General features: G+C 30.0%; 1 protein-coding gene and 1 long non-coding RNA gene across 2 annotated transcripts; one reads left to right on the forward strand and one right to left on the reverse strand.

The window, feature by feature from the left end:
• Window positions 1–244: 244 nt before the first annotated feature.
• LOC107062275 (uncharacterized) lies at window positions 245–4,511 on the forward strand. Its single transcript, XR_001474529.1, has 4 exons — window positions 245–293; window positions 3,291–3,394; window positions 3,511–3,578; window positions 4,481–4,511. It is a non-coding gene; the product is annotated as an uncharacterized lncRNA (long non-coding RNA).
• Window positions 4,512–9,207: 4,696 nt separating this feature from the next.
• On the reverse strand, window positions 9,208–10,928 carry LOC102587952 (probable 2-oxoglutarate-dependent dioxygenase AOP1.2). The gene is made up of 3 exons (XM_015312765.1): window positions 10,534–10,928; window positions 9,967–10,288; window positions 9,208–9,577 (listed from the first exon to the last, which is right to left on the reverse strand). Exons 2-3 carry the CDS (start codon window positions 10,228–10,230, stop codon window positions 9,329–9,331), a joined length of 513 nt encoding a protein of 170 aa, XP_015168251.1. The 5' UTR covers window positions 10,231–10,288; window positions 10,534–10,928; the 3' UTR covers window positions 9,208–9,328.
• Window positions 10,929–14,341: the final 3,413 nt, after the last annotated feature.

The following is a 14,341-nucleotide window of genomic DNA, read 5'->3' on the forward strand; positions in this document are numbered from 1 at the left end:
AAGACTTAAGTTGCCTATTTTATGGCGAGTTGAATATTATTTTTATATTTAGAGTTTTTCATTTGAGTTAAAGTTTTGTATTTCAGTTTCATGAATTTTATTCAGTTTTAAGCTTTTGCATGCTTAAGTTAGTCTTCCGCTTGTAGTCAACCAGGATGAGGGTTCTCTTGGGGACCAACAATGGTTTTGAAGTGTCGGCCACGTCCAGGGTGTAAATTCGGGTCGTGACACTACCGCTGTAAAAAAGTCAAATTTTTATGTGCTTCATTCTTCTTTATATTGAGAGATTAAAGGTAAATACCTATACCAAAAGTAATGCAAGTTAGATTTTATTTGAGTCCATTTCATTAAACAAGTACTACTTGATAAAACTAAATATTCTGAAGGCATTTACAAAATACTCTTGGTTTTGTATTCTAGAGAGTAATATAATTTCTTTGTTCTCATACGTTATTAGAGAATGTTGATACATCGATTTAGATTTCGAGCACCAATTTCGTTACTTATATAAGCTATCTCTTCTTATATGTGATTTGCTGATATTGCAGATATATAGATGAAAGAACACTCACATCTAGGTGTTGTAAGCTGGAGCTTTGTTGATTTGATCTAACTAATAGAAAAAAGTGGATCCTACCGGAGCAACCATGGTACTGCAAAATTGGTAAGGATCGTTGCTATTATTGCTACTTCGGGAGGAGTCATATGTTCTCAGTTTATTTAGTAGTGCAAAAATTGATAAGTTACTTGAGCTACTATTATATTGTCGCAATTGGATTACGTTTATCGTTTTGTTCCATTTGAATTTCATATTTGCCCTTGACCAGGAACTATCGAGGCATTATTTTGTAGTAGAACTACTAATAAAGAACCATTTTACTAATAGAAAATATTTTGTTGCCATTGAAACTTGACCGAGTTGGAAACCAGTTTTAACAAATTAGTAATATGCTTTCTATCTTGCTGCGGTGAGTTGTTATATCGTTGGACATTAACAATTCTGAAATTTAGATTTTAAAGACGGTGAAACTGACGAACACACGCTTCTGCTCAAGTATAAGTATCAGTTAGTTCTCTGTCATTGTTGTTTTAGAACTTTTTCTACTTTATGTGTGATATTTTAAAACTGATTCAGCCTATACTTCAAAATTTTATGTACTTTGGTCTCAATATTGCATCTTACAAATTTCTACTGTAGTTTAGAGCAATGCTTGTAGAATTTATAGATTTTTTTCTACAATATAGTCATTCATGTAAATAAATAATTTGGAATGTGGTGATTTCTCCTGCAGTATCATCATTCATGTAAATGCTTTGTACTTCTTGCTTTGGTGATTCCTCCCTGTTCCTTCAAAAAGAGAACAAAAAGCGGAATGACATGAGAGATTTTGAAAGTCTCTTTTTATGACAAAATTCTAAGCTCTACTACAGCTTGGATGGATGCCTCCATTCGAGAATAGATCATAGTGTAAGTATGTTACTTTCAAGTCCATTTTTTACCGTTAATACAAAATTTCTTGCCTGCAATAGAAACCACTGTGAGGATATCTATACGTAGTTTCAAATCCGTGTCACAGATAAATTTAACATTGCTTGTAATTCGATCCGTGAGATATTGGGTTGTTGCTAACCTACCCAAATCCAAGTTATTGTGTACATTATAGACAAATAAAAGGTAACTGATTATTCCACTATTCAATTTATCTTCCTACTAATCTATATCCTCCCGAAAGAAAAGAGTAAGGAAAAAAGACACAAGAAAATGCATATAGCTAAATTCTTTATATCTTGCCAAGGTATTAGTTTCTGGTGTCAAGAAAGTGATTACAATAAATACTTAAAACTCAGTATCTAAACAATATCATACAAAGCAAAATATAAATAAATAGGTACAAATGCACATACACAGTAAACAACAGAACATCCACAAAGAGTAGAAAATTAATCTCATAAACCGGAAATCAAAGACAAAAGACTATACCATGTTATTGACCTAAAAAGTGTTACTTGTAATTGGCTTAGAGCTTTTAGGGAATGTTGCTTCAATACTTGACATGCATATCAAATGATCTTTGAAATTATGCAACATATCTCCATTTGGTGGACATCCAAGTTGACAAAAGTGAATATGAATCTACACTTAAAAAAGTTATTTCTCACTCTTTGATGAACATAGGAAAATAAGTACACCACAAAATGCCATAAATTCATAAATTTGTGTCAAATTGCAATAGAAAAAGCAACCTAATAGATGATTACAGCAACCTGAGATATTGTGAAACTCAAATATCTTCCAAAATATACTAGACTATACTAGAGCTTCTGGCATATTCTTCTACTAAGTATTTTCCTTAACATGTAAGATACTTCATTTGCAATCTAAACATTAGTAGAACTGGTTAACCAAATAGAGAATCCTCCCAGTCATAGGTCTCCTTAGCAAATAATCCTAATGTCTCATTTTGGCCTTTAGTTTTGTTATACCTGATGAAATATTTGCTGAAATATGCAGGTCGGGTTCTTTGTGTTCTCTTATTTATGATTGTCGAGTCATCATTATGCATTGTTTTATTAACTTGCTCTATCTTAGGATAATTTTCAGTTATTACTTCAGGCTTCTTTATTATGTTTATGAATCTTTCTTTGTTTTTGTGTTTGTTCTTGATAAATTAAGTTTATTGGGATTTCTGGAGAGAATTACACTCTTATTATGCTCATGATAGCTCTTTTGTTAATATGTTCCTTAATTGTCTTGCTGGAAGTTCGCCACGTTAACAATCCTTTGAGTTTTATACCCTGACCGCTTGATGCCATCCCAATTATTTTTGAAAGAGAATTAACCTATATTAAGAAGTCTAGAACCTGTGGTTTGAATCAAAGGCACATAAGAAAAGTCACATTACCAATACAAGAGTTATCTTATTAGTTTAGATATTGATACCTTTATTTATTAAGAATATAGATATTTTTGATGAATGGAAAACTTTTAGAAGAAAAGCAACTCTTCAGTCTAGATTATTACCAAAAGACCAAGGAGGAGTGCATCCACAAATTCATGATACAAGAGCGTTGTGGAAGTTCACAACTTTGCTGCTCTGTATGTCTGTAATGACATGGATGAACATGATTATCCCTTTGTGTGCGAGTCTCTGCAACTCACAAGAAAACTTTAGTCAATTTTGTTATTTAAACCTTTCACGAAAGATAATTCAATTTCTTACTGGCTGATTTTTCCTTCTGGTTCATTTGGATTTTTAGGTGTCGAATGAAAATATATCTCTATTTGACAGAGGCAATCAAGATGTGGGACTATACTGGATATGTTATTGTTGACAGAGGTGATCAAGTTGAAAAGTGAACATATTGGTAGAGCTTTTTTCTAAAAATAATAGATGTAAGTTTTCCCCCAACAATTTCATAACTATTATTGTTGTTTGTTCCTTTGCTGTTAGATTTGTGTGCTGTTTATCGAATTACATAAACTTGATTGTACTCATTTTTTTGGATCAGGTGTTTGTACTTTGTTCATTAGAAATTGCAGGTATCAATCTCAAGTGTGGTTGGACTTCTATCCACATGTAAGTGTTGTCTCATTTGTTATCTAGAAATTTGACTTGCACAGACAAATTATTGGTATTACCACTTTATAATTGATTCGATTGTTGCTTATGATGGTAATATTTACATGTATTGCTATATTCATTAAAATTTATGTCTGGAAATAGTGGCAGACAAAGCATGGCTTGATGGGTTCAATTGTGTCGATTATCTTCGACCCGATACATGACCCATATGTGATTTAAAGAGTGTAATGTTTTCAGTTGTAAGAACCTAAAGGATGAATTCGTGAAATTTAAATATTGAATCCTCTTCTTCGGCTAGAATGATAAGGCAATCTTAACCAATACTTTTCAGTGTGTAGTAGAGATTACTCCTTACTAGGTGGTTACCGTTTGAGAATTTTGGTTGGCCTTTTCCTGAAATTTTAGTGTCATATATATGAGATATGCTAGAGTGAACCTTCAAAACTTCATAATTGAAATTCATTGTTTTTCCAAGTGTGATACCATCTATTCTACAAGTTAGTAGACAATTACAAAATGAAAAAGAAGAGGATTACCATCAAAGTAATTCATAATTTTTCTGTATATCTTAGAACTACTGAAAATTTGAGTAAACATTCAACTGTTAGTACTATACCCTCCTTTGGATTGTTAATATAGTAGTTCCGACTACTGAGCTTGAATTGGGTTGCCTCTCTAATCGAGATCGTAGTTTTACACGGGCATATTTAATTTTTGTAATGGTGTCTGATCTTCTTATGCCCTCGACTTTTATTCCCACATGTGATCATTGCCCTTTGTTGAAAATCAGTGGTGCTTGAGGACTATTTGTACATATTTCATGTAGGGAACTTTTAGAAGTGTGTTAATGGAGCTGTCAATTATTCTTTTAATCTTTTTATTGTTTCATTTTCTAGGGAGCTATGCTTCAATACTTTGAGGATTCGGGAAATTTGATTTACATAGCCAAATTGTAAAAACAATGATTACTTTGCTTGGAGTATCAAGTTTTGTAGGATTCTAATTCGTAGATATCTTTATGTGATCTTCTAGAGTACTGTGGTGTCATCGATCTATGCGATTTTGCAATTTGATTATTTAGAGCAATCTGAGGATTTTTATTGTATTTGTGGATAGCTTAACTTGATCGTCTAGGATATTGTATAGCCATCACTCTTCGTGGTTTTGTATTTTGATTATTATAGAGCAGCCTGAGTTTTCTTTAGGTTGTTTATATTTGTTGTCTTCATGGATAGCTTAACGTGGTCTTTTAGGATACTGTAGTGTCGTCGCTCTCTATAATTTTGATATTTGATTATAGCGCAAAGGAGTTTCTATTTGAAGTTTTTTTTATCTTTATTGTCTTCGTGGATGGCTTAAACTGATCTTCTAGGATACTGTACGTAGTGTTATGGCTCTCTGTAATTTTTGAAATGTGATTATTTTAGAGCAGTATGAGTTTTTTTGAGGTTTTTATCTGTATATTATATTCGTGGACAGCTTGATGTCATCGTCTGGGTTACTGTGATTTCATTGGCCCTTGTAATTTTGAAATTTGATTATTTTAGAGCAACTATGTGACAGTTGATATATCATCCAGATATCATCTTCAAACTTAGTTGATATAAGTGAGCTTGGTTTGTGGTTTATGTCTTCTTGGTCTCTACTCTGAACATAGATATTATCTATAGCTTCAATAGACTAATTAGAAGTTAGAGGCTTGAGAAGTAAATCCTCCTTGAAGGACTGACTATCTTTCCCATTCTTACAAGAGCCAAGGTCAGCTTAGCTTGAAAATAGTTACAAGTAACAGACTGTCGGAAAAATCCACAAGGAATATATTCAGCATCCATAAGATGACATGAGAGTGTCAATCAGCAAAGAGGAGCAGAATAATCAGTAAACCAAAATTTCTGTTCAATTCAGAGAAATTTTGTTTCAATCAGGCAACACTCTTAAGTACCTTTTTTTTATTTTTCATAACGGGTGTCCACCCTAGCTTGCACTCTAATAAGTACCTAATCTCAAAGCAAGTAAGAATACCAAATAGCCATTTCTATATAAAATCCATGATACCAATCAAAAGTTCTCTTTTCGTAGGCTTTTTGCTTTCTATAAATGTAGTTGACATATAATACAACATTTTAGTGCTACCACAATGAGATGCCGAAAGAAATGGAAACAAGTTAGATGAATGTTATACCAGAATTTTGTGAAGGAACAACCACAAGAAGTGTAATGTAATCTCCAGGTTGAACAACATGAGTCAGAGCCCACACAACAACATTCTGAGATACCTCTTTTGATGCCTTAACAGCCACCATAACTTTCTCAGCAACATCACAACTACTTTTAACCTCCTGCTCCCCTTTCTTGACCTCCTTACTAATTACACCAGAATAGTTTTCACACCTTTCTTTAAACTTTCAAGAAAATCAATCCCACAGAACACTCATGTTTGCTTAACACAACAAAAAGATTTTCAAGAACAAAACTTTATATGCATTATTGTGCTGTTTGACCCACCATGTACAACTGAAATTGGCACTATTCTATAACAGTATATGCTGGTAAAGAAGAGACAACTGATGAGACCCTTTTTAACAACTAATAAGCCTAAGTGAATTTCTCAAGAAACTAAAGGTACAAAAGAAAAAGGAGTAATCTTTGTCCTATATAAGAAAAGTACTACTCCCTCCGTCCCATTTTATGTGGCAACATTTTACTTGAATCATTTTCTCATAAGAATGAGTTGGATTGTGCTCAGGACATATAATCATATGAAGAGCTAGGGTGACTTATGGATGGTATAAATATTGCAAACTTGAACTTTCCGAACTATGGATATAATAGGCAACTCAATTGTATAACTCTTAGACTTCTTTCTACGTAAAGAAATTCTCTGTTTCATTCAATTAGAATTGCCACTACAAGAATGATTGATGTAAACAACCACAAGAATTGTTTTGCTAATGTTACTTTAACCAAGGTAGGCATCATGTTTAGTTTGTTTGTACTGTTGTATTGTTATAGTGAAAAAAAAATCGAAACCATGCATGTTGGGCCCGTGCTGAATACGGGCTATGCCCTTCTAGTTAATTAATGTTTAAATTGAGTTTTTATCGATTGTTGTTTGAATAAGAAATTATTAAAGCAAATTTGACAGGCATACTTTATTTTAATCTTTATTTTTGTCCATTAATAATAGTTGTCGAACAATAATATTTGTTAAGTTTGAAAAATTAAGAGATAATTTATCTTTTTAAGTCTGTTTTACCCTTAATATTAAATACTCCTTATGTCATTTATTTTACTTGTCCAATTTTAATTTTTTACTTATCCCTTTTTACTTGTCACTTTTGACAAATCAAGAGAAGACAATATTTCTTACCTATTATACCCTCAATTTATTTGGAGAGTTAAAGTTTTTTCAAAAAGGTAAAACCTCTTTAATGAATACTTGATTTTGGAATTCTACTCCCCTATCCCGTTTTACTTGTCTATTTTTCCTTTTTACTTGTCAATTTTGACAAATCAAGAAAGGACTTTTTTTACTTATTATACCCTCAATTAATTAATTTTGAAAAAGGTAAAACCTCTTTAATGAGTAAATTGATTTTAGAATTTTATCAATTAATAGGAGTAAAATTATAAACTCACTAGGTCAATTATTATTTTCTTAATAAATGTGTCAAGTTAAAAGTGAACAAGTAAATAGGGACAGGGGGAGTGTCAATTAATAAGGATAAAATGGTAAATTCATTATATCAATTGTTATTTTCTTAATATGTCTGTCAAGTAAAAAATGGAGAAATAAATAGGGACAGAGCTACAGAGGAAGTATTATTCAACATCTAATGCATTTCTCAAAATATTAATTTAATATATTCAAAGAGTAATGTAATTGTAATACTTATTGAGTTATTCTCATTATTTATTATTTCTTAATATGAGTGTCAATCAATATTTGATAATTATTATTGGACGGAGAAGTAATATATTTATACTGGCAGCACATTATTCAATTGTTGAAAAATTCTATTGCTGTTTTAAATAATTATTAAATTAAAAAGATAGAATTTTTTTGTGAAAGTAAACACGTGAATAAACGTGATTATCTTATCTTTTTTCTGCTCTCTATCTCTATATTAGTCTTTTTAAATGTACAAAAACAGTTTTTTTAATATTATCCAAAAATATTGTCAATTTCAATTGATTAAAATGTCGAAATGAATGATGAAATGTGTAACTCATCGGCTATCTAAAATATAATATGTTGATCAAAGTGGAATAGAGGTACACAGACGTATATGAACCATCTAATTTTATTTTTTTTAAAAAGTAAAATAATTTTATCACTTGATCACAAATACCTTTTTATTAAAGTCTAAAGTGCTCGCGCTATCACCACTTTACCATAGAACATGATTGTATGAAAAATTTGATCATGACTTATATCAAATATTTTATGTGCAAAAGCAAAATAGACCTCTACGCTTAAAAGGAAGTAGAGGACTAATATAGAAAAAAAGGACTTTTCAAAATTATTACTTCTTTCATTTCAATTGATGAAACATCATTTAATTAGGTATAGAAGAAAATGGAAAGTTTTGAAATTAACGATCCAAAATAATTTTAGATATTTATGTAGATGTAAATCTTCAATATCATATAAATGACAGAGAAAACACTACTGATCATATTCAAATAAACATGTGCTTTTTGAATGGGTTAGAGAAGATCTTTAGGCAAAAATGGATAAGGGAAAAAAATCAAACAATAATCACCACAACATGAAGTATTATGATACTTTACTTCCTCAATTTTTAAGATAAAATATATTATTTTGATAACTAATAATTTTATTTTAGTAATCATAAAGAACAATATATTACAAATTCGTTGCTCAGATATTGTTGTAAATTTCGATTATAAATTAGTTTGTCTCAACGATCAGGAAATTTGACACACTCTTTAACACATATAGATGAACCAAGAAAACAATCTTTTACAATCGAAATTTAATCAAAAGATTAAACTCATACAAATGTCAAGCTAACATTGCAATTCAATTATAAACTAAGGATTAAATAGATTATTCGTATGAAAACAACAAACAACTCAGAAATATGATTATATTGGACTGAGGAAGATTTTACCACAATAAAATTTGAATCTCACTAAAGTGAGTGAAATATCATTTCATGAAAGAATATATTATCTTTTTCTATTTTTCAACGGTAATTGAAAGTATTTTTATAGGCAATTCTTAAAAGTTAACACTAAATTATTCATTTTGCTTCTCACATTAAACATTAAAAACTAAATTAGAGCTTACAAAAATCAAATTCCTTAGATACATTAAAAAAATATATTAAATCATCATCTACAACAATATTTTATTGTGTTCATTATACAAACAAGTGACATAAGGGTCAACTACTTGGCTGGAAGCCTGGAATATAATATATTTTTTCTAAATCAAATAAGTTCTATTTTAGGAAAAAACTACTTATTCGAGGAAAATACAAAAATACATGATAGGAGTGTAAAAATATATCGAAACTAAAACTTGTAATGTTGATGTAATTTATATATTTACTATAGGTAATAAAGTTGATTTCGATATTTCGCTATCATGCAAAGCGTGGACAAATTAATTAGTATTATTCACCATAGCAGTATTGTAGTACATAAATACAAGTATATACTCACAAGGAGTATACATATTTATTCTATTAGTAAGCTAATCAATTAAATTAAATTCAGACACCACAATAGGTCTTCAAAGCAGATTCACATTTCATGCCTTCTTCAGTATAGCTGAAAGTAATGAATTCAAGATGAGAAAAAGGCTTATAAAGTAAAGGATGTTCTTCATCTACCAGCTCTTTTGGTGCCTTTATCATGTATCCAGCTTTAGGTATTGTAAACAAACCAATTGAATACCTTGCTTCATTTCCTTTCATCATCACTCTATGAAATGGTGCATGGATTCGACCATTTGTCCATGCCTACGTACAAAAACAATCCTTCATATATTTAAAAAAATCTAAAAATTTGAAAGATAGAAAGCTAAGAACATTTAAACTTCTATACACTGACAATATAAAAAAAATCATAAGTCAAGTCATCTAAAACAATAGCTATAGATAATCGTTCATAATAAATGATATCAGTAACCTAAAGAATAAGACATGTTAGCTGTCATAAGTAATTAAAATAAGTGCATATCATAATATATTTATTTTATATTTAGTGTCGAAGCAAATTATAAGGTGTATACAGAGAATTATACTGCATATATATTGGTAAAAAATCATTATATATTAAATATTGAATATCCTTGATCAAATTTCTAGTTTTACAATAATTTTTATTTTAATGAGCTGGAAGAGCTTACATGTAGTGAGTCTCCAATTAAGACGATAAATGTGTCTGGTGTAGGATCAACATTGATCCACTGTCCATCTTTGGTCAAAATTTGAAGACCATTCACTTGATTTTGGTATAGTATGGTAATATTGCTCTTGTCTGTGTGAGAACTTAGTCCCATCTCATTCTCGCTGCTTTGAGGTGTTTTATACTTCATCAATCGAAGAAGGTAGTTAGTAGAATTCATATGCTCATCCATGTAATTTTCCACCTCTAAACTCTCCAAAATCATTCTCCTTATCGTTTGGTCTAACTCTGATAGTTACTTTGAGTATGACTGAACAGTTTTACTGCCAATACACATAAAAATTAAAAAGACTTTTCAACTTTGTAATTTTAAATTTAAGTTATGTCAAATGTACAAAAATGCCCTTTAATATTGTGGCTTGAACATGCTATATGAAAAATTGAAATTAAAATGTTACCAAAAAAGGAAATGGTCATTCATTTTTTAAACAGACTAAATATGAAAGTAGATACGTCATTCTTTTTCAAACGGGGGAGTAAGAATAAATGGAGAAGATTAATGTTTTACCAAAAAGAAGTATTTCCTTGAGGCCATAGAATTTGAGTGAATTTTTCAGCTTTATGTGGGATGTTGGCATCATCAATGCCCATGCTGTCATATAGTGGAATTGAAGGGTGGTAGAATCCAACATAGCCATTGAAGGGTTTGGTTCTAATGCTTTTAAGTTTGGTTTGTGAAGGGAAATGAAAAAGCTCTTGTGAGCATTCAAAAATGGATTTTCTAAGATGTATTGGAATTTTATCAAAGGAAGCTTCAAAATAACCATATTCTACTAGTGCTTTGTGGACTTGGGTTTTCACTTGGTTCCATACAAGTGTGTGTGGCTTTAAGTCTTCATGAGAAAAGTCTATTTTTGGAAGTTTGATGTTTTTAGAATCCATATTTATTTCTTGAATAAGAGATTTTTGTTGTATGATTGTTATGCTTAATTCCATGCATGTAGCTAAACCTATTTATAGAATTTGGAATAAGACAATGCTTAAATGTGGTGTATAAAGGTATCAAAACTTATTTGAATTTTAATTTCATAAATTGTAATCGAAATTTTTCATATTCAATTCGAACGGGTTAAACGACCAACCCTGTTCTTATGTGGGCTTGTAAGGATATCAAAAGATTGAATAAGCTAAAGTAATATGTTTATTTAATAATATTATTAAAATTAGATTTTTCTAATTGATTCTTTACTCTGATTTCAAATTATGTTTTAGTTATACAATCTCTTTTTTATCTTATGGTATATCTATACTGGCAACACATTATTCAATTGTTGAAGAAGCCTATTGTTCACTTTTAAAGAATGAAATTATTTGTGAAAGTAAACAAGTGAATAAATGTATTTATCAGCTCTCTAAGATATAGTAATATAGTAAGTATGTTGAATAAAGTGGCATATATGTGTACTGACGTTAATGTACTTTTGAGCAATTAATTATGTCTTAGTTTTCCTCATAATTATTTCTAGTATTAAAAAAATTCAATTATCTCACAAAATCTCATCGATTTATGGATATTTTTTTTAATTTTTAATGTACATCGTTATTAACAATGTACTACTTTTATAAACATTTATAAATGAACCATTCTATTAAAAACTTGATTATGACTTGTACCAAATATTTGGTGTGCAAACACAAACAAACATACCTCTACGCTTTAAAGGAAGTAGAGGACTAATATAGCAAAAAGGACCATTCAAAATAATTTTATAGAGAGTTTTTTTTTTTAGAAAAAAGAATCTTTTGAAAAGCGTGGACATAAATTATAAATATTCAAAATAGGGCTAATTTGTGCAAAAACTGATTTGTCACCGCAAATGAAAATTATTCTTTTGAGTTGTATATTTTCGTAAGAAATACTATGAAAAAAGTAAGTTGTTCATGGTTATAAAATCAAATCGAACAGTAATTCGAATCAAATCGATTAAAAAAATCGATATTTGATTTGATTTGGTTAGGTTTGGTTTTAAATTTTGAAAAATCGATCCTATTTGGTCTGATTTTAGTTTTACTAAAAATTAACCACAAAAATAACCAAACCGAAGCAAACCGAGAAGTTATATATATAAATTTTATAATTATTTCTAAATATAATATAAGTATTTTGATAAATTTTAATTAACTTAAGCCTTTAATTTTACAATTTTTGAAGCTCATTACTTAAATTTTAGCCAACTATTAAACCCTTAAGTCTAAATCCCTCAATATTCATTACTTTAAAGATCACACTTTCTCTGTTCTTTATAAAATTTTCTAACGCATCATTAGATATTCCTATGTTTAGTTGGGCTGCACCCATTTTCCTTTAGACTTTTGGTTCATTGTTAGAGTTTTGGTACATTGACTTTCAGGTTTTAGGCATTTAATTTCGCAATTCGTTGTTAGATCTTTTGGAACTTCAGTCTTTAGTCATTTAAACCTGCTTCCGTATCTTTAAATGCTTGGTTTCGTATTAACTTGTTAGTATGAATGGTTCTCCAACCGGAGGGTTAGTGTGGGTGTCAATCACGATGGTCTGGGTCGTGACATAAACATTATCTCGCCTGGGTTGGGCATAAAATATCGAAAATCGAATAACCGAACCAAACCAAATATTTTGATAATTTGGTATTCGGTAATTCAGTATTTGGTATGGTATTCGGAAATAATATGATAGAATTATGGTATTTGGGTTTGAGTTTGGTATGAACCAATAGTATCATTTGGTATTCGATATTTCCCGAATACCGAATTATTTAATTAATGAAGGTCATATATTCATATGTCTATTCCTCATTAGTATAAGTCCAAAGAGAAAGTTGTTGGGTTATGAAGGTGAATAGAGCGTCATGCGGAAGCTTACAATTGCAAATCATATGGTTGACAAATCAGATGATCACAAATAAAAACATACTAAAGATATAATATTATTATAGTTTGGTCAATCAACCTACATATTGAAAACTAATACTAAAAAAACATAAATATGTTTAGGAGAAAATCTCTCCATAAACTAAACTATTAAAGAACTACATTGTGGATGCTATTGTGTTATGCTATGAGAATAGAGATCTTCAATTTATAGATCTCCAAACATTTCCTCTAATGGTAATACTTTGACTTTTCAAGGAAAAAAATTAACTTCAAATAAGGAAAGAAAATCAGGGCAAAACCCTTACAAATCTCCCCTTTTGGCTGGATTTTCTTTACAAAATTTGATTCACCTTCTTCGCATGCATGATAATTTTTGTTCTTCACATAGGGTGTGTTTGGTATGAAGGAAAATGTTTTCCTAGAAAATATTTTTTAAAAACAATAAAAAAAAATTGATAGAGGGGGGGGCTGGTTTGAGGGTAGGGACAAAATAAATTGATTTTTTCAACAATTTTTTTTTTAATTGGAAGTTGAAAGAGAGTTTTGAAAAATGTTTTCCTTAAGTTTTGAAGGGAAGTCATTTTCCTTAAATTTGAGGAAAATGAGTTGATTTGGAAAACATTTTCCAAAACATTTAACCCAACCAAAAATGAGAAAATAGGAAAACATCTTTCATACCAAACACCCATAGTCTTCATCACTGCTGTTTGTCATGGTAAAAAATAAAGTTCAAAATGTATAGGTTAAAAATGGTTTAAAAATTTTCATTTTTATTTTTAAAGGTACAACAACAGAAATGTTGAAAATATGGTTTAAATCTCTTCTCCACATGTAGCTGGACAAAAATCTTCATTATCATCAAATTTGTTGCAAATTGATTGGAAACCACTTGAACCTGTCTTCACTCTTGTTCAACCATTGGATCATTGAACCATGTGCTCTGATACCACTTGTTGGGTTATGAAGGTGAATAGGGCGTCATGCGGAAGCTTATAATTGCAAATCAGATGATCACAAATAAAAACATACTAAAGATATAATATTACCTACATATTGAAAACTAATACTAAAAAAACATAAATATGTTTAGGAGAAAATCTCCCCATAAACTAAACTTTTAAAGAACCACATTGTGGATGCTATTGTATTATGCTATGAGAATAGGAATCTTCAATTTATAGATCTCCAAACATTTCCTCTAAGGAAAGAATAAACCAAATATGAAAGAAAATTATATTTTCCTTTCAGAAAAAGTTCAAGCATTTATGGTAATACTTTGACTTTTCTTTAAGAAAAAATATTAACTTCAAATAAGGAAAGAAAACCAAGGCAAAACCCTAACAAAAGTTAAAGAATAAACATAAACAACTCAAACACACATGTCTTTTAGTTGTATCGATTTGCTTTTTCTTGATGTCTTCTTACATGTTGATATTCTATTATATTGCACCTCCACATAAAAA

This window comes from Solanum tuberosum, unplaced genomic scaffold (genome assembly GCF_000226075.1).
Source record: "Solanum tuberosum cultivar DM 1-3 516 R44 unplaced genomic scaffold, SolTub_3.0 scf00215, whole genome shotgun sequence".
NCBI lineage: Eukaryota > Viridiplantae > Streptophyta > Magnoliopsida > Solanales > Solanaceae > Solanum > Solanum tuberosum.